General features: G+C 45.9%; 1 protein-coding gene and 1 long non-coding RNA gene across 3 annotated transcripts; one reads left to right on the top strand and one right to left on the bottom strand.

Annotated features, from left to right (window-relative positions):
• Positions 1-3,098: 3,098 nt before the first annotated feature.
• Positions 3,099-16,813, bottom strand: IRX6 (iroquois homeobox 6). 2 transcript variants are annotated; one of them, XM_072980644.2, is made up of 7 exons: positions 16,681-16,813; positions 14,522-14,776; positions 11,900-12,018; positions 9,448-9,755; positions 8,480-9,106; positions 4,409-4,520; positions 3,099-3,797 (listed from the first exon to the last, which is right to left on the bottom strand). In XM_072980644.2, the coding sequence occupies exons 1-6, from the start codon at positions 16,723-16,725 to the stop codon at positions 4,414-4,416; spliced, it is 1,461 nt and encodes a 486-aa protein (XP_072836745.2). In that variant the 5' UTR covers positions 16,726-16,813; the 3' UTR covers positions 3,099-3,797; positions 4,409-4,413. The 2 variants fall into 2 exon arrangements, with proteins under 2 accessions (XP_072836745.2, XP_078236616.1); XM_078380490.1 differs by lacking the exon at positions 16,681-16,813 and having other exon boundaries at positions 14,522-15,345.
• Positions 16,692-26,804, top strand: LOC144584412 (uncharacterized). The gene is made up of 3 exons (XR_013538636.1): positions 16,692-16,779; positions 17,065-17,245; positions 25,914-26,804. It is a non-coding gene; the product is annotated as an uncharacterized LOC144584412 (long non-coding RNA).

Raw genomic sequence — 26,804 nt, 5'->3', positions numbered from 1 at the left:
TCCTAGAATTGCAGGGCAGATTCCAGAGAGGTTCAGACATGCATATGCATCCCAGTGAAGTAAGCAATGCCCTTCTGAATGAGCTGTCACGGGTCAAGCTGCACAGTCATAAAACCCCCAGGCAAAATACTTCTCAGTATAGCTATTCATCCATTCTGCTAAGGTCAGACATACTATGTCAATAAGGTGCAAAATATCCACTTGACTGTACGTATGAATTGTATAGTGCATGGATGCACAACTGACCCCTTAAGACTTATCTGGGCTGAGAACCACACTGCCAAAACAGCCCTGAAACTTCAGCAATTCCTCTGCCACCCACCTCCCCATCCAGCAATTGCCTCTTTCTTATCTCCAATCTATACATGCATCTCCACTCAATATATTTGAATTGATCCCACTGATTTATGAAAGCAGAACCCATTGGGCTTTATTGATCAGACTTGACTTACTGGAAAAGTTGACCCTGGTGAACTTGGGGGAAAGCCGGTATTGGGTTGATCCTACAGATGACCTCTTAATTAGCACAGTGATTAAATTACGGGCACAGCTTCCAGTGATGCAGGAAACAAAGCAACATTCTTCTCCTTAGCCTCAGCTTGGGTTGTTAGTCCATGCAGAAAGTGTTTGGTGACTATTTTAATTAAAGCAGAAGAATGCAGAAGGGTGTGCCCCTTTTCTGTGTCATCCTCGTAAAATGCAGGGTTGCTCTTTTAACTGAATTAGGATGATGACCCACTAACAATGGCCTACTTTGCCCATTCCAGAACAGAACGATTCCATCCCGGAAGGAAATGTCGTGGCCCCTCTCAACAGGCTGCAGACAGAATGGAAGAAGGGGGGGTGGAATCCCATGCCTAGACAGGAGTAGAGGCTCCAGTATCAACCAGAATGAGGCAGTCATAGAGGCCCCATGTAGTGTGTCTGGAGAAGCAGTCCAATCAAGAGAGAAAGAATTTGTGTGTCTGTTGTATCACTGGATCTAGGTCTCAAAACTAAGTAGACAGAACTGCAGCTCAACAGAGCTCAAGGGCCAAAGTTAACACGGTCCGAGCCCTTGGTTTTTTTGGAGACACCATTGAGGACCCAACAACAGATGGCCAAGCACCAGAGGAACACCAGGCAACAATTAAGATTCTGCAGAATGCTCTCAGAATTCCGCATTCTTATTCAAGTGGGCTGACTTGAGGAGCCACTGGCATGTCTGTTTAAGGCCGCGTGAGATTGCTGTTGAAGTTCTGTGCGACTTGCATAAGACTAGTGTCCTTTCCTCTTGAGAAGGGAAGCACACACTGCTAGTACAGAAGGCTTCTCTTTTGGTTAAAAAAGGAGCAAGCAAGTCACCAAGGGTTTAATTGTTTTTTCAAACATCAGCCTGGTATTGCACAGATATTAATAATATTTTCCATTGAAATTAAATTAAATTAAATTAAAACAGTCCTCAGAAAAACTGTTCACAAAACTGAGAACAGCAGGCAATGTCCTGCAGTTGTCAAAGGGCAGAATGCTATGACTCCCCTACAAGGATGAGATAGGTCAGAGCTTACAGTTTTGGCATACAAGACAACAGGCCTCTTTGGGAGGCACTCCTCATTTGGAAAGGCTTCGAGCCTGGCTTAGATCGCCAGAACAGAACCATCAGGTAAGTCGGCAGTCTTATGGGAGCAAGTTGCTGGTCTGGGAGCTGTCCAGAGTCCTGGAGTCAATGACCGGTCAAGTCCTTTGCTAGTCGGTGTCCCACCATGTAGACATTGTGATGAGCTCCTGCAAACCCTATTTATGCATGATCCCTGAACGGATGGGAGATTCCTATCTTGGTGAGGAATGTGGATATGTACAAGGGTCTCTTTCACATCCTTACCCCACCTGGAAGTCATGCATTTCATTGTGTTTTCAGCTAAACATTCATACAACACTCCTGTAACTGACAGCCCCCTGCTTTATCAGAGGATGAAGTTCTGGCTGTACTGTAAGCACAGTCAGTTGGACACGCTTCCAAAGATCCACCACATTTCCAGCTGAGGGAAGGATATGGGTGCCTTACATGCAGTCCATCTCATCTACACTCAGTTTCATCCACATTTGCTACTGTAATGTCTGAATGCGGTGCTAGCAGAGTTGGGCAGCTGCCTGAGCTCATAGATCCCTCTCTGGATTTTGAAGGGCCACTGAAAATGGCCCCTTGCCCCTCAAGTAGCTAGCATTTTAACCAGGGGGGTTGTCAGGAATGCTGAAGACACCCTCAGCCCCACCAAGCATAGCAAAATAAGTCACTATCTAAGCTGTCTTTGTTTCTAAGAAAGGAGATTTGGGCAATGGGTCAGGGATCCTGGAAGACTATCTGGGTTCTAGAAGGCCATATGTAGCTCATGAGAAACACATTGCCCATTCCTGGGCAAGAGCCTGTCGGTCTCCAAACAGCCTGATCAAGGATTGTCGTTGGATGCAGTGTAGTGTGCAACAAAACATAGGCCAGCCTTCCATAGCAAACATTTTTTTATCACAACCCCAGCAGTTTTAGTCCTTGACCTTGCTTGCTGAACTTAATGTGTGGTTGAAGACCCTTACTGGCTGATCTTAGTCTACCTTACTAAAGAGGATTATTGTGACAATCATGTGGGGATTGAAGAACCATATGGGAGGGCAGAAAATGTAGCAGAGTGGCCAAAATCCCATTGTATAGATATGCCTGCATAACTAAAAACCAAGCAAATTGCTGCAAAATTTGTACCAAGGTGAAAATCATGTCCAGGAAGCTGTTCCAAGCACGCAGTTGTGCAACCAGTTCTGTGTCGAGTTGTGCAGTGGGACACACAGACTGCTTGGGCATAACTCCCCATAACTTCTGCAGCTGTCACTTTATGCAATGCCAAGTGCAATAGGGTTTTCAGCAGTGAATGGGCCCCTAGTAGCCAGCTAAGTAGATTTCAGGCGGTAACACTGGGAATTGTGAACTTGATTTAACAATACTGGGTTTGATGGCCCATTGCTCTTTTGCGGAACACAACATCTGTCTAGCCACTTTTCTCTCCAACTTTCTTTCTCTTGTGGGTGCACTTTTCCTCTGCTCTTCAACTTCCCATTTCTGTTTGACAAAATTCATTAATTTCCTTTTTAATTAGAGACTTTTAAAAATATTTTTCCATGGTATTTATGTACAAGGACAGAAAATAAACAGACTTCCATTTTGCACTACTAAGGAATCCTCTTCCAAACACAGAACAACATGGAGGACATATACATCTCATTAAAAAAAAGACAAAGGATTGTGTGTTTTTTATAAAAAGGAAGGGAAGTGGCCTGTAGTTTGCTTTTGAAAAGATTAGGATGGGTCCAAAGAAAAAGGAGGAAGGGAGGGAAGGAAGGAAGGAAGGAAGTCTTTCAATAATCACAGAGATAGGTTGCATTTCACAGAAGATATGTAGGTCAATAACAGAAACTGATATCTCCCAAAAATTCTGAATGAAATTGTAGAATTGCTTTACTGAAAACTGATTGTTGGTGGCAAAGCTCAGTGCAAGACATATTCTGGTTAGCAGAGCATGCACAAGTCCTTACAGCTGCTTTCTAGTTGGTCTTGCAAGAGAGTCCCTCAAATATTGTGCATATATAAGAATACGTCTTCTCCTTTACCACCACGAGAAGCTGTAGCTGCAGTTCATGCTTTGAAAAGTGCAGAGACAGAGAACATACACACAGAGAGAGTTCACATTAGGGGTGGAGAGTGCTTTCTTCTGAAAGTCTGTAGGCTCCAAACCTTCTGGAGAAGTTTCATCAACCCATTGCACTGGATGAGCCTGAGAAAGAGAAAACCACCCATTAACAACCTCATGCTTTAACCTGGACTCACCAGGTAAACAATAGCAAAATCAAGTAATGTACACGGAGCTCCAAACCAAGACTTACTTTGCTGCTTTTATAGTATGGAAAAAAAAAGGGAGGCAGGGATGAATGCAAATATTTGTTTAAAATGCAGGTAATCTGTGTTGCTGAGAGCAGGTATGCATTCTACAAAGGCAAAGCATGTGATGAATTGCAGATATAGTGCCTATAAGGCAGTGGTCCCCAACCTTGGGCCTCCAGATGTTCTTGAACTTCAACTCCCAGAACTCCTGGCCAGCAGAGATGGTGGTGAAGGCTTCTGGGAGTTGAAGTCCAAGAACATCTGGAGGCCCAAGGTTGGGGACCACTGCTATAAGGTACATAAAACCTGAGATATTGGTCTGATGTAGGCCTTATTTCATTGGTGGTGAACCTCTGTTGCTCCAGATTTCATGGGGCTCGAATTCTCATCAGCACTAGCTGTGTAGCCAGGTATCAGGGTTAATGGAATCTGGAGTCCAGTAACACCTACAGAGTTTTTCTACAGGTTCCTAATCCGACTCTGTAAAGACTTTCAGTGACTCACCTTTCTCACCTCTTCAGCACTGGCCTGAAAGCCGTCCTCAGTTTCTCTTTATGCTGACCGAGACAAACTTCGCTCAGATGATCTTGAGCAGCTCTCATGCCTCTCCCAAACCCTGTTGAGACAAAACAGGAACATCAAATGCTTCAGTGGGTGTATGGTCAACTCCTTATCATCACCTTTCCAGCCTTCCTACTTTTAACAGAAAAGACTCAATTATCAATATCCAGTTGAATGCAAAGGCTTCCTTCCATCTACACTAGATGTTCTTCCACAAATGGAAACATCTTCAAAACTGTGGAGGCAGCCAGTAATAGAAGGCAAGAGGTAGTTTTTACCAATCTTCTCCCAATACGGCAACTTCTATTTTGTCCAACCTAGTGTTCCTCAAACTTTGATCCACCAGCAGACTTTTAATGAATTCCTAGAAAACCTCCTCTACTTATAACTTCTGGAAGCTAAGGTCCGAAAAAGATAAAGGGTAAAATTTAAGAACTATTTCGAATAACTCTCCATTTGGCATGGAGAACACATGGACCCATGCAAATCTGCTCTCCCTTTTTGCTTGAATATGTTGGGGGTGTCCTATCTCCTGAAACCTTTGAAGGCAAATCATTACATTTCCCTGGACAAAGAACTGTCACTTTTAGCATCCTGACATTTCAAATCATGGGGCTGCAAAATAATTACTAGCATGTCATAAGAAGCAAATACAGTATGTTGGCGCAAAGGGGCTCAGAAGCCCATGCACAACAGATGTCCCACTGTATCTCTGGATGATTCTAGCTGTGCTTCCTTCTATCAATGATAAGAACATTATGTATCTTCATGAAATACTGCTCTAAGTTTGCTTCGTATTTGTTAATTTTTAATTTTTACCAAAAAGAAAATGAAAACCAGAAAAAGAAGAAACATCTAATAAACAGATATCGAAATACTTAATGCTCCCCTTCACCAGGGCCATTTGGAAGTATCAATCTATACTTTTACCATTGTGAAGCTCTATCTCCCTTCTAGAATTGTGTTGACTCCTGCAATGAATTTTGTCCCTTCTCTTTTGTTAATACAAAATCAATAATTCCCCCCATATATCTATAGATTCATCTCTACCTGCTATCCTCTCTTAAATTTTATATTGCACATAAGCTTATCATTGATAGCTATAGCCAAAACTTCCCTATACCAATCAATTAACTGGAAATTATAACCTGTTTTCCAATGCCTAGCAATGATCAATCATGACACTATTAACAAATTAGAGATTAATTTTTTAGTTGGCCATTAGCTCCTTCAACAAAAGTGCTATTTTAGGACGTACAGCTAGGTTTAGTGTGTCTATTTAAATTATTTCCTTAAAAATCAACTGCTAAAATTTCAGTTGATATTGAGACACTGAGAGCTTTTCTCTCCATTACAGTGTCCTCAATCTGTGCACAGGTTTTTCCCCCTGAAATTGGTCTCTTTTCACTTGGTGAAAGAAGCATAAGTGCATGCATACCTGCACATAGAGCAAGCACAAAAGAACACAGTCTGATGAAACAGAGAGAAACAACCCATCCACTGCATCTAACCTTTTAAAAAAAGATCCCTGTAACAAAGTGACAGCTATTGCAATTTTGTGCAATTGCTCAACTTGAGCAAAAATTGTTCTTGTAGATCCATGAACTCTCATCAACAGTTTCAGAACATTTCTTGCTATCTCAGTCTAAGTGTTTGCTGTTTCCAGTTCTTTCTCACAAGAAAAAGGCAAGTAAAGACTGAAATATCTAACGTATACATACACACATGTACTGTACTTTGAACACTTGCTTCCTGGACCACACTATTTGTTTGATGAACAAATTGTTTTACACCATTTTGGATCCAGACTTTGTACTTTTCACTTGTACGGGTGTCTGTTTGCTAGCATATATGCCCAACTTTGACATGCTGTGCTCTGAATAAGCAACACTATATGTAAGAGATTTTGCTTTTTTTTTAACAAATGCAGGTGATAAAATAGTAAGAAAGACAAATAAACGGCTAAAGGCCAGTGTAAAGCAAATTACATAATCTTTGGCAGTGAATTGTTGCAAGTTACAAAGTCATTGTAGACATTAACTTGTGTATAGAATCATGAAGCTCAACACACAACAAATAATGTCAACATGAACTTCATAATTTCAGCAATTTACACCTAAAGTTATGACGTTTGAATTTTGCCAGCAATATGATTTTGGCCAAATAATATAGTCTTCAGCACCCTTTTCTCTCTTCCTGACTTGGAAGAAAAATGTACATGCACAGCAAGCACAGAAAGACACAAAGAACCCATCTTGTGCTTCTGAGTCCATGAAATCAGCCCTCACAAGTTCTTTGCAATTATGCAATTTGTGCTTCAAAAAATCATTCCCACTAATATGTAAAGTCTCGCTGAAAATACCATTTATAACAACTTATTCCCCCCCAAAAAAATCAGTTTTGCAAAAAGTTATTTCCAAGTCCAACAGGGAAAAAAAATTATCATGTTCTCTTGACAATGAGGAAATGTTTACAATTTATCATGTGAGAAAACACTAAGCCACCATTTGATATCCCTACAGTTATTAAGGCATTTTAGGATCAGAGAGAGCTTGGGGGGGGGGAATGGAAATAAATATAGAAAATCATATTCAGGGAAGAAGGAATGACAGCCACCTCTGCTGTCATTTCTGTTGCTCTGGTCCATGCAGAGGATGAAGAAAAAAACATCTCATGAACCATCTTGGGTTTCATGATTGGAAGCAATGAGGGCTATAAACAAAATGAAGTAAAACAAAAATGAGAAAGGATGTGTGATTGAGCTGATTGTTTTCTAGACCAGTGGTTCTTAACCTTGGGTTACTCAGGTGTTTTTGAACTGCAACTCCCAGAAACCTCAGCCAGCAGATCTGATGGTGAAGGCTTCTGGGAGTTGCAGTCCAAAAACATCTGGGTAACAAAGGTTAAGAACCAGTGTTCTACACCAGTGGTTCTTAACCTTGGTTTACTCAGGTGTTTTTGAACTGTAACTCCCAGAAACCCCAGCCAGCAGAGCTGGTGGTGAAGGCTTCTGGGAGTTGCAGTCCAAAAACACCTGAATAACCCAAGTTTAAGAACCGCTGTTCTAGACCAACATTTGGATTTTACCACATGTATGTGTGTGTAAATGAAATATCTGATGAGACGTAAGCCTTTCTTTGAAGCATTGCTACATCCTCAACGCACTCTACTACAAGGCCAGATTACTGCAATTTACCATACCCTGGGATTGTTCCGGGGGAATAGAGGCAGCCATTTTGATGCGGCGAAATTAGTAGAATTTGGATAGCTCAGTAGTTTAGGTCTTTGACTACAGAGTAGGAGGTTCGGGGTTTGATTCCCACCCCCCACCCCCGTGAGGAGAACCAGCCTATGTGGCCTTGAGCAAGCGGCTTAGTCCTAGAAGAAGGGAATAGGAATCCACTTCTGAGTATTCTCTTTCTGGAAAATCCTGAAAAAAAAAAAAACCTCACCATAAGTCAGAAGTGACTTGATGGCATACAATTATTATTGATTAATATTGTATTCCCTTTTTTTATTGTTGTGTCCCTTTTTATGAAGTTATCTATTTGCCTGATTCATTCCACACACTGTCTTATGGCACGTCGGTTTCCACCACTAGACTCAAAAAACATCTCAATATTATGTAAGCTCACCTACCCCTGTCTTGTCACTGTGGCATTTCAAGACAATCCCACAGTTGGGTCATTCTGGTAAACAGAGATGTGGGTGAAGAAGGTTCTGGACCACTTTGCCACCTCAAAATGTTTGGATCCACTGGTTCAAGGTATCTGTGAAGGTACCTTAATCCTCACCCATGTTTTGAAGCATGGAGAAGGATAGTAGAGCTTCCTCATGAAGTCAACATGGAGGGGAGAGGGTTGATGCTCAGTAATAACCATATCAAAAATGGCTGAGAGAATTATGGGAGGAACCTGCCAGGGTGAGGGTTTAAGACACCAAAGGAATGACCTTGTATTATCAAACGAAGCACAGCCCCAATCTAAGAAAGGGGAAATCGCAGGGACCAGTTACCTTCAGTTCCGCCGGCATATTGACAGGTTTCTCCCAGCATGGGATACGAAGCATAGTTGATTGAGATGGACTGCAGGTTGAAGGCCGAATTCTTAAAGATCTTGGTCGGTTGCGTCAACTCATCCAAGGCTTTGTCACGAATGGGCTGCGTTCTCACAATACTGCCCAGCGGCCTCCCATCACTGCATTGTCCTCCAGCCCCAGAGAGCCTTCCCTTAAGCACCAAACAGTCCGGGCTCTCTGTCCTTTGAGCAGGATTGCAGCTGGGCCCCACAATGACATTGGCCCCTGCCGTATGAGCTAAAGACCAGATCCTGGGCTTCTCTGGGGCTTCGTATCCTTGCCCTTGAGTTCCAAGACTGCTCACTATGGCCGACCCCTTGGGGCTCAGAAAGTCCCCTGCAACTGCCAAATCCCCCTTGGCACAGGAGAAAGTCTGGAAGTGACTGGCCAGGGTGACGGCGCAGTTACTCTTCTGAGACTCAGCCAACGTGTTGCTGCCAACGAGGAGACCTTCTGCATGCAGGCGCTTTGGCTCAGCTTCTGCCTTGATCTCCGGCTCCTCCTCATCCAACTCTTCCATATCGCTCAACCGTAGCTCCTTGTCTTCTTTGCAGCTTTTGAGATCTGCATTTCAGAAAATAATGACCGAAATGGTTGGAACGAGAAGTAAACACATTGCAAAGTGGGCTTATCCAAAACTGGACTTTAGGTTTCTAAGAGTGCTTCAGAATATCGGTAATTGTAGTAATACTAATAGCAGGCAATACTAGCTGCACTGAGGGCAAGGCTAGCAGGAATGCATTTCAATTCAGCTTTTCCCTAAGTGTTAAAAACAGGACACACCTTGATGTCCCCCTTTGATGAAGTGAAGCAGATCTGAGTGCTTTAAGACTGAATAGGTCGGACAGCTCCTTGCTGCCACATTGATTACCCAGCTATTGCCCACCAACCTTCTCCAGACTTACCTTTGTCTTCACTTTCACTGTCACAGTCTTCTCCATTCCTTCTTTCATCCTCCCTCCTCTCTTCCCCTGCCTTGTTTTTGGGAGACCAGGTCATCTTGTTCTCCTTCTTGAGCCTCCTCCGGGCGTTGGCGAACCAGGTGGAGACTTGAGTGAGGGTCATCTTGGTGATGATGGCCAGCATGATCTTCTCCCCTTTGGTGGGGTAGGGGTTTTTCCGGTGCTCATACAGCCACGTCTTCAAAGTGCTGGTGGTCTCTCGAGTGGCATTCTTGCGTCTGGCTGAGCTGCTGAAGTCCACCGTTCCATATCTGGAGGAAAGAGAACAAGGAGATGAAATGGCAAGACACAGAGCTGAGAATCTGCGTCCCCCCAAGTCCAGCCTCTGTCACTGGGCCTCCTTGACAAGGACTGGACTCAATGATGTAGAGCAGTGGTCCCCAACCTTGGGCCTCCAGATGTTCTTGGACTTCAACTCCCAGAAATCCTGGCCAGCAGAGGTGGTGGTGAAGGCTTCCGGGAGTTGTAGTCCAAGAACATCTGGAGGCCCAATGTTGGGGACCACTGATGTAGAGGGTCCCTTCCAGCTCTGCAATTCTAAGATGATGGTGGTGGTCACATTTGTCAGCTTCAAAGAGCTGCTCACTTTGAAATTTGAGAATGAGATGCTCCTTTTGCCTCTCCAACCATGAACCATCTCTGTGCCTTTGGTATTTTCACCCTGAGAAACTTAGAAATATTTATTGACATTTATTCGGGCATGGAAAGAACCCAAGAGTCAACATTCAAATGCAAAAGAAAGCAAGACTGGCAGGTCTCTTTGTCCCTAAATGGACTGCACTGGAGTGAAGATTATAGTTCGATCCTCTACTCTCCCCCCACTAACCTCCTCAGGCCTAATCCATACCAAAACCTTGGAAGACTAAAGGTTATACTGCCAACGAGTGTTGCTTCCATGGGAATTGACTCCAGCCTACTAAGTCCTCTTCTGGGAAGATAATGCTCCTTTCCATTATCAGAGGAAGCTGTTCTGGTCATTGACTGGTTTGGAGAAACACCATCGTTCAGTGGGGAACTCATGTCTTGCATTCCAAAGATCCATGTACCAAATCATGCCTTCACCCATCTTTGTATTATCCACGGAAGAGGAAGGTTCCAGCCATTATCCCTGTGAGCTCCAGGACCAGGAGGGAGAACCTGAGCACCCCAAGGGTGAAAAGCTCTCAAACTTTGGGGTTACAACTCCCATTGTTCTACTCTTGGCCATATTGGTTGGGGATTCTGGGAGTCAAAGCCCAAGACACAGAGGGGACCCAAATGTCCTCCCTTTTGTGGACATGGGTGCAGACAGGACTGAGAAAGCTCTAATTTGATACAGTACTAGACAGCTGCTTACTTGAGAAGGATTCCTCATTATCATAAGCAACCCATTTTAACGTCTTTGGCATAGAATTCCCAAAAAGGGCAACAGCAGTCTTGTCATGTGGATCACCACGGTTTGTTGGTCTAAAACTGCAGGGCAAGAGAAGACCGTAAACTTCTAGATGTCATGAGAGTACAGATCCCATTGCCTCTGACCATGGCAAGGCTGATGGGAACCGCAGTCCAACACCACTCAATTCAACTCCCTCTGTTAACAAATCTGCACTAAAACCCAGAATTGAGCTCTTTCTTTCTCCATCTCTGGTGCATACTAGCATTTAAACTGATTTATGGCCTGTGTACTGGTACGGATATCATTTTCCCATGCTCTTCTAAATTATTTCATTGTGTGCAACAGCTGATTGGATAGCGAGGCCAAGAAATAGACAGGTGGCCCAAGTGGAGGAATCTATCAACTGGGATGAACAGGATTTTCTCCAGCCACCTTTCTGGGGACTAGCAGCCCGTCCATGTACATCAAAACCCTCCATCTGTGAATCCTACTTTACTCACAAATCTTCTTACTCAAAGTGGGGAGCAATGACTGTCCCCTTAATAGCAGACCAGATCTGACCCCCGCCTGCTTTCTCAGGTGCCCTTCCTGGGGTTCTCGGACTCTTAGATCAAGGCACCAAGTATTGCACCCTTACTCAGGCTCCTTCTCTCTCCTGTTGGACTGATTTAGACCAGATCTCCCCTCCAGATCCAGGACGAATCTGGCCAGATCTACAGGTCAGATGAGGGCGGGTACAGGATGGATTGGGGGGAAAAAGGACGTGTAGATATGAACTCCCTCCCAAAAGCAACGAACTTCCGCACTGTCACTCTCCTGTTTACTCAGAAGTCTAATTCTCCTTTTGGGTCCGTGTGTTCATGTATTCCCTCTCCAAGCCTGCCAAGGATTTTTTTTACTCTTGTTAGTTTGGGAGTTGGAGTGCCCGAGTTTGATGGAGGCGACACAGACACGTGTCAGCTGGTAGGGCGGGAGGACATGCCAGAGAGATTCAAAGCTCCGGATCAAAGCGCGCCTTACCTGTCGTACTGGTACTGCCCAAAAGAGTGCTCGTAGGTGTAATAGGCGGTGGCGGCCGCGGGCTGCGGAATTCCCGCGTGGAGCGCCGAGGAGCCGTCTTTCAAATCGTATTGAGAGTTCTAGGAAACGAATTAACAGAAGCTCTTTAAGATGCAGGAAGGTGAGAACTCACCGTCTATCCTCTCTCCCGGTTTCCACCTGTTCCTTCCTGTTTCCCAACCGCACCGATTTGGCCAAGAGAGCCGTTGGTTTACTCCGGAGTCTGTAATCCGGATGAGCCACCGCTCCGACTCCGAAGTATAGCGCAGAGCGCACGGAGGCTTCCTGGGGAGTAGATACGCTCCCTGGTCGCCCACAAACGTGGCTGGTGGACCACTGGAGGGGGTTTGCCTTTTATGGGGACCCCCGCACCCCCTTCATACATGACTAAGGTGGAAAATTTGCAGGTCGGGGCAGAATCCTAAGCAAACTTACGAGGGCGAAAGCCCTATTGGGGAGGAGGCGGGGGGGGGAAGGATATAGGATGGCATTATTAAAACCGTAGGGTAGTATTCTATGGTGAGTCCCAAGTAAAGTAGACCCATTGACTCGGGGATATGCCCTGATGTTGCCTTACCATTCACCCATCCATCTGGGGGGTCTATTTTCAAGACTAGGAGATTCTAAGGGACTAACAATAGGGATGCTGGTCATGAGGACCTTATATGGCCATGGCCCTGCTTGTCATCTCGCCTCCAACCCACTGATGTCTAATTACAGTCCCTACAATGTGGATCGGGTGGTAGGATCTGGGAATCAATACGAATAGAAAGTCGGGAAGGGATACGTCCTGGCTCCCCATGTATAAATAATAAAAGTTCGGTTTTAACCACCACAGACCTTGAACTTGGATTACAACAAGGACATGAGCCATCAAGGACGATGTTGACCTTTAAAGGGCGGGGAACTTTCTTCCTCTCTCCCTCCCCCCCCCCCAATATGTGCTGTCAAGACGGAACCCACCCGTAGCCACCTATTAGCGTTTCCAAGGTAAGTGAGAACTTAATTGGCTTTACCAGTTCTTATCGTTCGGTGGGGATTCGAACCCACGCCTCCCGAGTCCTAGGCCCTACCTCTGTCCACTACACCACACACTGGTTACCCTCTTTCTCAGGCGCAAGACAACAAACGCTCCTGATCCCAGGGCGGCTTACTTCTGAGTAAGCACGCATAGAAAGGAAGAGATGTTACTACCATATCAACGTTTATTCCTTCCCCTTCCTTCGCCCCCCAAGCCCCAATTGCTGATGAAATGTAGGTTGTCAGCCTCTTCGGGGCAGGGAACTGACACTGCCCTCCCCCCCTTCGTTGTATCTTACTTATTTTTGCTTAGGGTCTCCTGCCGATTAGGAGGAAGAGGGAAGGCGTTGAAAGAGGACCTAATTTAATCTGCAGTTCCGTCCCTAGATCTAAACCCCATTAAAGTATGTGGATTTTCTCTGGACTGGGCAAGAAATTGACCTTTTTTGGGGGTGGGGGGGTGGCGAAGTCAGAGAAGGTCGCAGAGAAAAAGGCTTGGTGGAATTTTACCCCAATTTCAGCCCTGTTGAATTGATCCCACGCACTTTGCTCCCAAAGTAAATAAAGCTAAATTTGCACCCTGGCAAGGGGATTTTATTGATGCCTATTTATTCAGGAGAAACCTGTCTTTTCCAGTTCCCCAAACAACCCAGCGAAGACTGCCAGCCACTGTTCCTCTGCTCCCGAATCCCACCGGAGCGTTTGTTTCCAATCTTACTCAGAGGGCATGGAACGGAATTTCTCTCTGGAAATCCCAGCGCAGGCCTGTGGTTGTGGACTTATTCCCCTGGGAAAGCAGCTCAATGGGATAGAAGTATCCCGCCCTGGAGAGGGAGCAAGCCTCGGGAGTCATACCTAGAAGGCTTCTACTTCGGAGTAAAGAGGGAACGCTTGCACACTGCGGGTAGTCTGCATTCCGAGGTATCTACAGTACTTCCTTGCTGGGATCAGAAACGAGGAAAATTTCCTTAAATAGGAAACTTTTGACTCACGCTTTGGTGGGATCTGAAAAAGTCGTCTGTAAGACACTGAAACTCAAGCTAAATTAAATGCATTCACCTTTAGGGTGCAACAAGGCTCTTCGTTCGTTTGGTCTGCCTCCCCTCGACCTTATTTCATTTCATTTGGGAGGACGTTCTATGCCGGCAATAGGGGTGGGAGGCCGGGGCGCGCGAGGTAGTCTCAGGCTAGAAGGTCTTAGGAGTCCTGGGTTCGAATCCCCCCTCTGCTGGGAAAATCATCAGCGTGGGCCCGATAGTAAATCAACCCTTAAACATTTCCCAAAACGTTATTAGGGTCCTCATAATTCGGAAGTGACTCCGACGTACAGAAACAACCAGGTGTCTGCTTACTTCTGAGTAAACACCCCAACGCTTTGTGTTGACTCCGCCCCCTTCCCTTCCCTTCCACCTCCCCTCCCCCTCACCTCGCCTGTTGCCCTAAGACGCTCAAGACAACTGGCTCCCAGCCTAACTCAACAGGGACTAGCGCCCCACCTGTTCCCTTTAGGTAACTTTTGGCGGCGGCCGGGACACGTGGCAGCGGAGGGTCTTGGCCACTCACCAGCGTGGTGTAGAGGGTCGAGGGGTCCGCGCTGTAAGGGAGGTAGTTGGCGTAACTTTGGCCGGCCGCGGCGGCGTAGGGCGAGCCGTACATGCCCAGCGCCGCATTGAGATCCGTCCGGGAGCTGGCCAGCAGGCGGTTTTCGTAAGACGGGCAGCAGAGGGGGGCCGTTTGAGACGATCCTGTAGAAACATCGGACACGGATCGCGATCCGGAGTCGCAACAAGTGGTGCTGGAGGTGGCCGAGACGAAGAACTGCGATTTTGAAAAAGAGAAAGAGAGAGAGAGATGAAGAAATGTCAGAATAAAAAGCGCCGAGGAGAGTTGGTTCATTGGCAAGGCGGGGGATAAGAGGAGACCGCGGGGATCTCCTGAGGATGGAAGACCTATAGAAATCAATGGAGCTTGTCTCAAAGATAAATAAGGCCAGCCGAAGCAGGCTGGAAATGGGCAGCAACAGGAAACAGGGAGAGAAGGAGAGGATGATGGCGGGAAACTACCAAACATGGCTCAAAACAAACGCACCCAAATCACCCTGGAGTTCCTGATCTAAGTGAGTCGATCAGTTTAAGGAAGAGAGAGAGAGAGAGAGAGAAAGGGGTGATGCCCGGGAACCCACACACCATCTTGGCCAACCGGATGCGTTTTAGTTTTTAAAAAGGCACCCCCCCCCATTGACAGAGAGAGAAGGTGGGCGCCTGGCAGCGCGCAGGTGTGCTGGGGGACCCTCCTGCTTTATCTAAGAGGATGGGGCGGGTGGGAATCAGGCAGAAGGCGATTAAAATACAAAAGCTTTCTCTAAAAAAATAAATAAAAGGGAAACATAAGCAGGAGAAATGAGCTGGGATAAAAGGGGGAAGAGAAGAGTAACTGGGCAGCTATGATCTCAGGTGTGTACCGGATTCCAGTAGGAAATGAATAAATGATGGATCACGTTTTTAACAGTCACGGTGGGAGAAAATCTAAGTCTTAAGTAAAGTAGACCCGGTGGCATCGATGGGAACTTCCCAGCAGCTTTGATAAACAAGCCCCATTCATTTCAGTTTCAGCCCCTGCTCTGGCTGGGGCTGAAATTGGATTAAACGCCAACAATTTCCCTACATTGGCATTATACTTCACTGTACGATATAGTAAATATTGGCTGTTTTTTTGCGTTTTTTTTAACTAAGCTTCCATTAACTCTCTTCCCGTTGCGCGCACACACGTGGAGAAGAAATCAATAAAGGGGATGAATCCGACCGAAATGGGTTTAGTCCTGAACACTACATCCGGAATAAAGGCACAGCCTGGAAAGTACATCAGATTTGGAAAGCTGAAAAAAATGTGCAGGCAAAAGTTAAGTCCCTTTTTCAACTGGGGCTTACTCCAAAGGAAAGCTAGAGGGAGAACATCAAATCGCAGTAATTAAGCAAATAGTTGCACGGAAAATCGACCATTCAAGTCGAATCGCGTCAAATGCCTGGGTTTTGATCTTTACGAGTGAAAGGTAAACTTCATTTCCAAGTTACTTTTAATCAATCAAATATCCTAGGGCCGGACTGGCCGGGGGCGGAGGCCAATGACTCCAAAAGTTATGGACCCAAGGGGGCTATTCCCAAGCACCCCACCCCCTAACCTCAACTTCGGCCACCTTCAAACCTCCCCCTCCCCAAGAACACACACAACGAAGTCGCCTTTCCTTAAAAAATCAATAAGAAGTTTACCGGGAGGGGAAAAAAATCGAAGATCCAAGATCGCGTTCCCACGTAACAATCCCTAACTCGCGTTCCGGCGAATCCGAACCCAGAGCGAGGCGAGGAGGTCTACCGGCGCTGGTTTCGGAGTGGACGCGGGGAGGATCGGGGATGGGCGTTCATCCGAGTCGACCCTTGCCCCCCCCTCCACGCGCAAAGTTACGCGCCCTTCATTCAAACACCGGCAAGAAACATCAAGAGCGCAGAGATCAAAGCGAGCAGAGAAAGGAGAGGCGAAAGCATTAAAAAATGCTCTCCAACTAAATCAAAACGGAGGAAGGCGGTTGGTTGCATTTTTAAAACTCTTTTTTAAGAAAAGAAGGCAGGTCATACCTGGTAATGGAACGGCACGCCAAGGGGAAAATAGCCACCCCCCTCCCATATCTGTATATATCTCTATATATATTGATGGACGTTGATCCTTACCTGAGAGGACGCGCTGTAAGGATAGCCGAGCTGAGAGAAAGACATCGCGGTTTGCCAGTGGTTTGTTTTGTTTTGGAGGCGTGTGCGTGTGGTTTGAAGGTTTGTTTGGGTCTGGAGGTGTTTGGGGGCTTTTTTTTTTTTTTTTTGCAACGGGGGGGAGGCCGTTTGGAAGCAGAGGCGAGGTGTAGGTGGATTCCTCCCTTGCCCCCTCCCCAAATCTTCTCTCTTCCCCCCCAAGCCTCTATTTCTCTCCCCCCCGGCCCACGTCTTCACACCCCCATGCCCACGTTGGATGATGTGGGTGAATGTGAATAATAATAATAATTTATTCTTTCCTCCCCCACTCTTTTCGGATGGCTCTCTTTCTGTCCCCCCCCCCGGAAGACACGCGTCAGGGATAAACGATCGCCCGCCTGCCTCCGCCAGAAGGAGGCTTCCAGGCTCCGTCAGACCCCCACCCCTTCCTCCGCCTCATCGTGGAGCCCGAGAAAGAGAGAGCGAGCGATCCGTATAGATAATTTATAGATGGCCAGCCTGCTGGAGAAACGGATGAGCGCAATCTATGGTAAGAAGCTGCTTCCCAGAGCCGGAGTTTGGGTTGGAGAGAGGGGTGGGGGAGAGAGAGAAGCAGGCTAGAAGCTGGGGATGCCGAGGGGGGAAGGGGGTTGTTGAGAAGAGACGTGGTGATGGAAGGATGCCGGGGAGGGGATGGGATTTGGGCGGGGGGGGCGGATTCCGACGTCAAAGCGGACTGGCTGCGGCTGCTGTTGTATTGTTTTGCCTTCCTTCCTCTTGGAGCACCTCTGGGGGGGGAGGGGAAAGGGGGGAGGGGGAAGCCACGTGACGTCAGAAGTAAATCCCGAATTTTTGGCCCAATCCGCGCGCCGGGCCACGCCGGTGTCACGCCGGATTCTTGCCTCCGGTGTTCCTCAAATGTGCAAGGTGGGGGGGTGAAGGCAAGGATCCGCCCTCCGTGCCGCTGTTTGGAGGGAAGTGGGGGGGCTCTGTTCTACTCCCCAGCCCTACATATTTCTTTCACTCTTTTCCCTAGATCATAACCCTCCGGTTTTTTTGTTGTTGTTTTTGAAATATTTATTATTTATATTTATAACATTCCCCCTCGGGCAGGGGCTTCAACGTTTCCAGTGGATTCTCAAAGGGGGTCCTGCCATCTCTCCCCCCCCAAAAAAGTTAACCAGATATTTTGAACTCCTGTTCCTCCCTTATTTTTCTCGCTCACCCCTCTCCTTTTTCGACACCATCGCTGCCTTTGAGAGAGCGAGAGGCAAAGAGAAGTTTTATTTTCGCCAGGAGGCTTTGAGGCAGAGGTTCCACGCCATCCCACCAGTCAACCCCCAAATCACAGACCTCGTCCTTCATCGTCACTCCCGTGGGTAAAAGGATGGCCTCCAGACGCGTGCACCACCCCGATCTAGAACCTCAAGAGTTTTTAGAAAATCTCCTTTTGCTATCAGTTTTAGCCCTCTCCTTCCTTCTCCTTCAAATCCTACCTCTTCCAATTGGAGGAATCAGGATGAAAAGAGCACGAGGGGTGAAATAGGAAAGATATTGAAGGAGTGGCTTTGTCAGTTCCACTTCTCCAGGGAGCATCCGTGGCTGAGCGGGGATTCGAACCCAGGCCTCCAAGGTCCCAACCAGTCGCTCTATCCACAACACCACAGTGGGTATCCCCCCCCCCAATCAGTAGGGTCAATTAATTTGTGAGAGCTAAGTTTGCCAAGAGTCCCGAGGACTCGGACACGACTTAACGACTAAACAAAACTACAAAGTTTGCCAAAGAGAACCTAATCCACGCATCCTCCAAAATTAAGTTCTATTAAGGCGCAATCCTATGCGCATTTATGCGAATGGAAATTGCATTTCTAGCTAAGGAAGGCTTCCAACCAGGTAAAAAAGCGCATTGCATACCCAACTTTTCCTCCCTTCTAGGCTAAAATGAATGAATAAATAGGGGGAAGAAAGAAAAAAGAGGGGGAAAGCCCGACAGATGTATAGGATGCGGGGAGGAAATGTACCCGATCAGTCCCAGAGATTCTAGATCGAGAAGGCTCGTTCCCGGGACCCCTGATTCGAGCCCCAGCGACTAGCTGCCGTTTGAGGTCCGTTATCTGGATACTGCAAAAGCAACGGGAAAAGTTGCGAGAGGTGGGTGGTAACTTAGCCACGGAGAACGGAACTTCTTTGCTCGTTCCAGTCTCTTGCCCATCTCTCGTTCGAAAGGGAGTTTGTACGCTCCCTGCGGCCAGAGACCTTCTGGAGGAGAGGGCGTGCCTTCCTCCGGGAATTTCCAGGGAGCCTGGTTTCCACATCGCCTTCCGGGGGACACCCAGGATCTTCTCAAAGTAGCCTACAGCCCTGCAGCTTCTGTCTTAGGATCCCATTCTACAGATCCTAAAGTCTCCACCTTTGGTCCCTTTCTCTGTTTCTCTCCCTAAAAAGGCTTTGCAATGCCCAGTCTGAACTGGAGTTGGGAAAGTTACCGGCGCTGCTTCTTCCAGGGGGAATTTAATCAGGGCATCACCCACTTTTATTTTTGAGTTATGTATGCTGGAGAGACTGGAATAATGGGTATTTTTTAAAACTTGGGATCTGTCACTGGTTTTGATTCCTCCCTATTTAACCCCCTCTAGCCCCAGAAAAGGGAAGGGAAAAAAAAAAAGAAAATCCACAAAAGTCGTAAAAGAAATTAGCACCTCTAAAAGACACCTGGGGTGCGTCCGTGGATGGCTACTGTCCGTATCCAATCGCCTTTTAAAAGAAGTGTTATCTTATACCTCTCCACATCCCCTCACCCGTCTCCGCCCGCAAGCATCAAGACCGAGACGATGTATGATCGCCTGCGTCGTTCCCACGATCACCTTGGCGACTAAACCAGGATGGCAAAGACAGAACTTTGGCTAGGATGGCAGCGACAACAACAACAACAACAAAACCAAAATAAACAGCAGCAGCAACAACAGGCGCTCTTCAAGGGAGAAGGTATTCTCTTATTCCCATCTCTCTCTCTCTCTCTCTCTCTCTCTCTCTCACCCACCCACACACACACACACACACACATACACTTTGAAAACATCTGAGATTCCCAGTGTGTAAATATTTTGACACACCTACACGCGCAGCGAGTTCTCCCGCCCGCAAAGCCCCCTTCCCCATGTCTGGAAATGGCATTCCGCTGCAGGGAAATCTGTAAAAGGCTTCGTTCTGTCTCCTCCTGTCCACTAAGAGTTCTGTGGCATCTGGAAGACTACTAATGGTGGCATCCTCAGCTTTTCCGAACTGGGTTCTATGCCGGTTGGCGCGTCTACAGAGGTTGTCTGCCGATTTAATCACGTCTGCTGAGATACCGGGCTTTTTGAGATCAAGGCTACATCCAGGGAAAGAGTCCCTTCACAAATGCAATGTAGTGGTTACAGGGTCGGGCCAAGACTCAGAAGACCCGGGTTCAAATCTTCTCTCCACGGTGGGCAACTCCTTAAACACTTCACAACCTTGAAAACACCATTAGGGTTGCACTGAGTTCACATCTCTCTCTCTCTCTCTCTCTCTCTCTCTCTCTCTCTCTCTCTCTCACACACACACACACACACACACACACACACACACACACACACACACAGAGGTTGTATGTGCTACCAGAAATACGGGAATTATAAGTGTAAAATTATTACCTGGGAGTAATTTGCTTACTTTTGAGTAAAAATAACTTGGGTCAGATTGCAGTGTCAAGTCCACCTGCGGATTAAATCCCTTTCAGTTGATTGATTAGATGCGTTTTAATGTTGATTAATTCATGGATGGAGGGATTTGAATATAAAACCCACTTTATTCTGTCACTCTGGAGACCAGTTTTAAAAGGGACATCTACCCCACCCAGAATGGAAGGGAAACCCTTTTTAGAAATGTTTGCCTCCTGTAGTTTTTTTAAAAAAATATTTGTAAAATATTTTAAGAAGGTTTCAACATATTTGCATTCAAAACCGTGCAAAATAGGTGCAATGATTTGCACCGGGTGCAAACACGCACACACACAGAGAGAGATTCAAGCGTGTTGGCTTTCCAGGTGCCACCGGTCTCTGTGTCCCAGAAATGGGACACAACCAGCTTTTCATCTCCATCAAGGGTTGCCACATTGCAGCTATCTCCAGAGGGGCAGGAACGTTGTTGGTCTGTTGTGCATCTGTGGGTGGGTGTGCTGGGGCAGGAAGGGCCACCACATTGACTATGAGACTAGCTTTTGTGGACTAGAACTCCTCTCCTCCCGCCTATGGGAAATATCCTGGATGGGGTGTGTGTGTGTGTGTGGCATTTACTCTCAAGGAAGTCTAAACCATGGCTTCCCACCTCACTTTTTCCAGGCTGAAAGAGACAACCCAAAATTTGCTAGCATGTGGGATATGCGACCTTTTGCCTCCATGGAGGCAGAAATGTTGAGGGCGCCCTACTAGGAGCACATCAGGAGAAGGCAGGGTTGTCTCGAAAAGGCCAGAAGACTGGGGAAGGCTAAAGAAAGCAGGAAAAGAGGAAGACCCAATATGTGATGCACTGACTCCCTAAAAGGAAGCCACAGGCGGGAGTCTGGAAGAGCTAAGCCGGGCTGTTGAGGACAGGGGCCTTGGGAGGTCCTTCATGCATAGGGTCACCATAACTCGAAGAAGGCGATCTGAAGGCAGGGAACAACAAATAGCTTACTCAGGGCTTGGGAAAGTAACTTTTTGGACTACGACGCCCAGAATCCCTCAGCCGGCACGGACAACTCCACCTTAAGAGAGGGGGACCTCCGCCTCACCAACAGCGTTAAACTGCATAAGTGAAACCAGCGTTGGTCGTGGGGATAGCAAGACCCACATCTTCCTTCCACGTATGTATCCGTCTCTTGGCGTCTGACTCTAGCTTGGTGGATCTCGATTTACGCCTCCCTCCTCCAAGACCGAAACACCCCCCACCTTCCAATAAATTAAGGTCTTGTTCAGAATCCAATAAACGGCATTGGTCAGGTGCGCGCGCGGGGGGGGGGACTAGAGAAGGAAAGGGAGATGAATCACTGACAGATCAATACGAAGATGATTGATGGCTGCCCGGCGACCAGCTTGCTCATTACCGCTGGGGCGTAATCGCCTCAATTAGTAAATGGGGAGGCCCTGGTTTAAGCAGCCAATTTAACACGACGCCCCCCCCCCCCGGTTTGGCCGTGGAGGGGACCTGGGCGCACCGAGAGGTGTCTTTATGTCCCCCTCCCCCCGGAGGTGATGAAAACAATCAATTAGGGGATCCTAATTTGAAATTCGGATTATTCTGATCCTTGAGACTGACGGGCGTGTCTGGGCATCAACAGGAACCGGAGCTAGTCAAAGATGTGAGCATCTGATCCGCCTTTAGGGGAATCTTTTAATTCCTTCCTTACAGGGATATATTATGGAGCAGCATCGAAAGAGTCAGTGTTGTGTGTGTCTCAAGAAAATCATCCTCTCTTCCCCGGGCGTGGCGATCAAAAGAAAACCAGGAGTGAATATTCCAGAATATCTTTCCGGGTTGTCTGAAGGAAAACCGTTTTGGTGTTCCGGCAGAAGTGTGTTATGATAATGAAAATCAGGAGTTATCCTGGTGTTATTCGCCTTGTATTATAAAACCCGCGAGAAATGCGGAGGGAGGCTCCGATCCGAATTCAGGCTCACCGGTCTGTGTAAACCGGAGTGACTTCGGGTGCCTGAGAGCGAGCCGCGTTGCCGTCCTCTCGGTGTGAGCCGTATTTTGAGCGTCACTTCGGAAAGGAAAGAACCCGAAAGTTGAAGAAACCAGGGAAACGCGGACAGAACACGCCGGGCTTGGGCTAAATTCGAAGCCGCGCCGAACTCTGTCGCTTTCGCCTCTCCTGCTTTGATTGCGTCGGTTTGCTCCAGTGGAAAGGGAGGGATCGCGGCTCTCCTACACGCGCACAAAAGGCGGCGGAGTGATGGCAAGGACAGAAAACCTTCGTTGTCAAACGCAGGGGTTGAGAAAGGAAAGGCAGTTACGCGCGCCCTCTAAGGGTGGCGCTAGAGAGCCGCGAGTGACGCCGGAAATCAGATCAGCACAGCCTTAAATGCGGATTACAGGAGGAGGGAGCGTGGACGTTGCGCGTCCCATAGCCTTCTATTCGGGGTTTTAAAAAGGAGAGGGTAAAGCACCTCGACTTGTTTCTGCAAAGGATGGAATAAGCTCAGTCCGGTGAAACCCCCCCCCCTTCTTGCCTTATTCCTTCTTTCTCAGAGTTTGTGGCCAATGGAAATTCAGGGGCCCCGACCCTTACAGGATCTGTTCTGTTTTCTTCCTACTGTATGGATAATGGAGACGCCGACCCCGATTTCTTCACATTCGTTTAGAGGCAGTTTTCTCTATTAGTTTCGGCAGCAGACTTTCTTTTTTAAAAGTTCACAAATTTTTGCACTTGTAATTTTGCCATTCAGTTCAAAGGCGGGGTCTTATAGGGAGAGAAAAGGCTCTCAAAATATTCTTCAAAACAATTTTTATTCCTTTTTTTCTGGGTGTGCAAGTGACATCCCTGGATGGCCTGATGAGGGCCCATGGGATGTAGGTTGCTGGCCACCCCATTTGTTCTAGGCCACCCGTTCAAGGAGTTGCCAACAGGTCACTTTTCTGTGGTCAGAAAAGTGACCCAGAAATGGCTTCAGCTGAGTTTGTAGGTTCAAATTGCAGAGGGAAGGATGATACTCGAGTTTTCTAACCATAAGATGGTGGTATTTAGATGGGATTAAATGCATTCAATAATTGCAACAAAGAAGGACGAAATAGGTTAGCGTTGGGAGTGTTCTTCCTCCGAGCAGTCTCTCCATTATTCTATATACACATCAACCTTATTAGGTAGGTTAGACTGGAAGTCAACCAATGAACATCATGGACGAGCAGGAATTATATCTAGAGCTGTATTAAAATGGTTTCTTAAAATCTCCCACCTTATTTTGGGGTGAAATAAAATGTGAATCACCCATCTAGACATTTCTTCAGAGAGAGGAAAAACTCTCTAGAAGTTTTTGAGCAGAGGGCTTACTACTAATCATGCCAGTAGCATATCTGGTTTTCTTTGGCCTCTGGTTTACGTCCCACACAATGTTCCAGTTAACAGCCAGGAAAAAAATGGAGAAAATTTGTGTGTGCAAGAGAGAGAGAGAAAAAAAGAAATAACTCGCCATTTAAAATAAATAACTCCTAAGTCATGTTGCCTGTGAAATATTTGGCTTGACTCTAAATGTAACCAGGCTCTTTTGATTCCAAATTCAAAGCTATATCACACTGTCATTGTTTCATAAGGAGCCCTATGGCACAGTGGTTAAACTGCAGTACTGCAGTCAAGTCTCTGCTCACAACCTGAGTGTGATCCTGATGGGCTCAGTTAGCTGGCTTAAGGTTCACTCAGCCTTCCATGCTCCTGAGGTCCGTAAATTGACGTGTAGCCCGCATAATTGAATTCAGAATTTTTTTCAATGTTCTGAATGTACACATGTAATGCAGAGCCGCACCACATGCGTCCCCAAAATCCTGTTGCTGATTTTATGCTTGTGAAAGGGAAATCACATAAGTCATGGCCGTGAATTGCTCCTTGTTAATAAAGTGCAGGTTACTTTCCTGGCCAGATGGCACAGTTTAGAGACGCATGTCCAGGAACACCACCAGCACCTTTCTAATGAGTAGCATCCTGCCATCAAGTCTTAGGGACTTGGAACTAGCATTATGTCTGTTACATTTAGAAATATATACACCTATGTTTTGCATTATATTTTTCTAAAAATAAGCGTTCACCCAAACACATCAAGTAGCAATGCAACAATGGGATTTGAGAAAGCAAGCTTGCCTAAGGAAATAAGAGGTGTTTCTTGTCGTTAAACATATGACATGGCTTTGCTGATGATGTATGAAACATCTCAAAGCATAGTTACTTTGTTAAAAAGGGGGTTTCAAATGGAATGAAGTAGATTAAAGATTCTTGTTTTTAAAGGAAATGCAGTTTTCACATTTGACCTAGGGCACTTTAAAATACAAACAACAACAACAACAACAACAACAACAGCAACAACGACACTATTTTAAAGAACAGTTATCACAGCATTTAAAAGGTATCTTAGATGTCTTTTCTATTTGCCAATTTTTTTGGTCATAACATTTGGTCATAGCCTTCTTCCTCCACCCCCTCTCTTTTTTCGTCCAGACCTAACCCATAATGTTCCACATCGACTGGTGTAAATTAATAATCTTCAGGAAAAAAGTTCCAACTGGCTCTTCCAAAGTCAATCTGCTTTCATTGCGAGGAGCAGAAAGAGGGAGGAAACTTAGAAAAATAGAAAGTTGCTCCGTCGTTTTTACTCCTCTCCCTTGAGGGACAAGTAAAGAGAGGATCCTTTCACAACACCCATAAGCATGATGAAGGTTGAGTTATTATTAACAGAAACGGATGTATACCAAAAGTCATTAAAAACTCCCTGGAGTGATATGATGGCTAATTATTTAATTACATAAAGCCTTCGTGGGGAGAGTACATTAATTACAGTGAAATAAAATTATGGCTTTCAAATCATTTGGCTCAGAAAATGTTATGTCTGCATTCCTATGTCAGATATTTTCTTTGAAATGTTGAAAATACCCCAGTCATATGTGCATTCCCGCTCCTCATCTATCAAAATAGACAAAAAAGTAGCGACTTCCTGGAATTATAGGCAGGTATCTTTCTCGTGTTGTTCTAGCTATAACTAAAGCTCATTTCTCCCCTCGGTAAAGTCTTTACAAACAAATGGGAGACCTGAAACCAAGCCATCATTCTCTGGACGAGGGAAGAGGGAGGGGGAAAAAAAATCAATGTTGCAATTTAGATCATGCAAATCAGTACATTTGTTAATTAAAAAGGAAAGGAAAAAGAAGGATTAATTACCTGTAAGGTGGCCGGCAGCTGAGGTTAGCTTTATAAGAGGCTGGCAATTAAATTCTCTCACTTACTGCCTTTCAGTGATTTTTCTGTGCCATGCTCTGAGTATACACTTGTTCAGCCTCGTAGCCTCTGCCTGTTTCAAATCAGCTATTGCAGCCTGGCATATGAAGTACAGTTACTGCAACCTGGCATGTGAAGCTGTGCCAGTGCAATGTCTACCTGTTTTTCCCAGCCATCTTTTGTTGTTCTGTCAACCCAACCTCTGCTTAGAGTTGATTTCTTCTTCTTTTTCACTTAGCAGGGTGATAGAAATCCTCAAACCTTTCTTGGAGGGAGCTGGCATCAAGCTCGCCTTAATGGATTCTTGGACGACGGTCTTGGCTTCACGAAGAAATGGTTTTGATTTTTCAAGACATCTTAAAATCCTGTTGAGGATCATCTCTCCCGCCCTCCCTCTCTTTTCCTTCCAACAAAGACATTTTAAAATAAAGGTCTTAGGAGAATATGAGAGACAGCTTCAACACAGAAACCCTGTTATTCCAAACCTGCATCGTAGCGCTTCCTCCTTGTGTTATACATGCACAGTGCATATGTACATGTGCATTTTTGCACAGATTAAATGTGCAATACATTTGTATGTCCTTGAAACTGTTGTGCCTGAGACCTCATGACCTTTCATGGGGTATTTATTTTAGTAATGGTGTAGCATCTACAGGGAGTTTTTGATTTTACATATCACACTTAAAAGAACGAATTTTGACAACAGTGTTTTATTTTTATTTTTTAAAATAATTTGCTGTGTGTTGAGGTACATGTCTTTTAATTGCACCTACTCAAATAAGAGCAGTGAGGGTTAAAAGAAGAGCTGAATTGAAACATTGAAAACACCACTTTGTTTTGTTCAAAAAGATGGGCCAGAGAAATTGAGTGGCAAGAATATAAACCAAGGGTCTGAAATTTAAGGGAAAGTTAACAGAATACTCTATTTGGGGAAAACACAGCTGCAACCCAAGCATATTTCTAAGTTAGAGTCTGGATCTTGTGTGTTTGTATATACTGTGGTATGAAAAACGTGGAAATTCTTAAAGTCTCTGCATGAATAAACAAGTACATCTGGACAGCCCTAATACATAATTTATATTGATCAGTCACTGCAGATCTGAACGAATAAACTCAAAACGAACACTAA

This window comes from Pogona vitticeps, chromosome 10, assembly GCF_051106095.1.
Source record: "Pogona vitticeps strain Pit_001003342236 chromosome 10, PviZW2.1, whole genome shotgun sequence".
NCBI classification, from domain to species: domain Eukaryota; kingdom Metazoa; phylum Chordata; class Lepidosauria; order Squamata; family Agamidae; genus Pogona; species Pogona vitticeps.
Note: the sequence above shows the minus strand (reverse complement) of the source record. Positions and strands in the feature narration are given on the sequence as shown.

What these genes read in the sequence shown, in the direction of transcription:
- IRX6 (XM_078380490.1), bottom strand. Translation starts at nt 15,028, where the DNA reads ATGTTTGGTAGTTTCCCGCCATCATCCTCTCCTTCTCTCCCTGTTTCC. An exon ending in CGACCCTCTACACCACGCTG is followed by an intron (nt 12,019 to 14,521) that starts GTGAGTGGCCAA and finishes TTCGTTTCCTAG; the next exon opens with AACTCTCAATACGATTTGAA. An exon ending in ATATGCCGGCGGAACTGAAG is followed by an intron (nt 4,521 to 8,479) that starts GTAACTGGTCCC and finishes TTGTCTCAACAG; the next exon opens with GGTTTGGGAGAGGCATGAGA.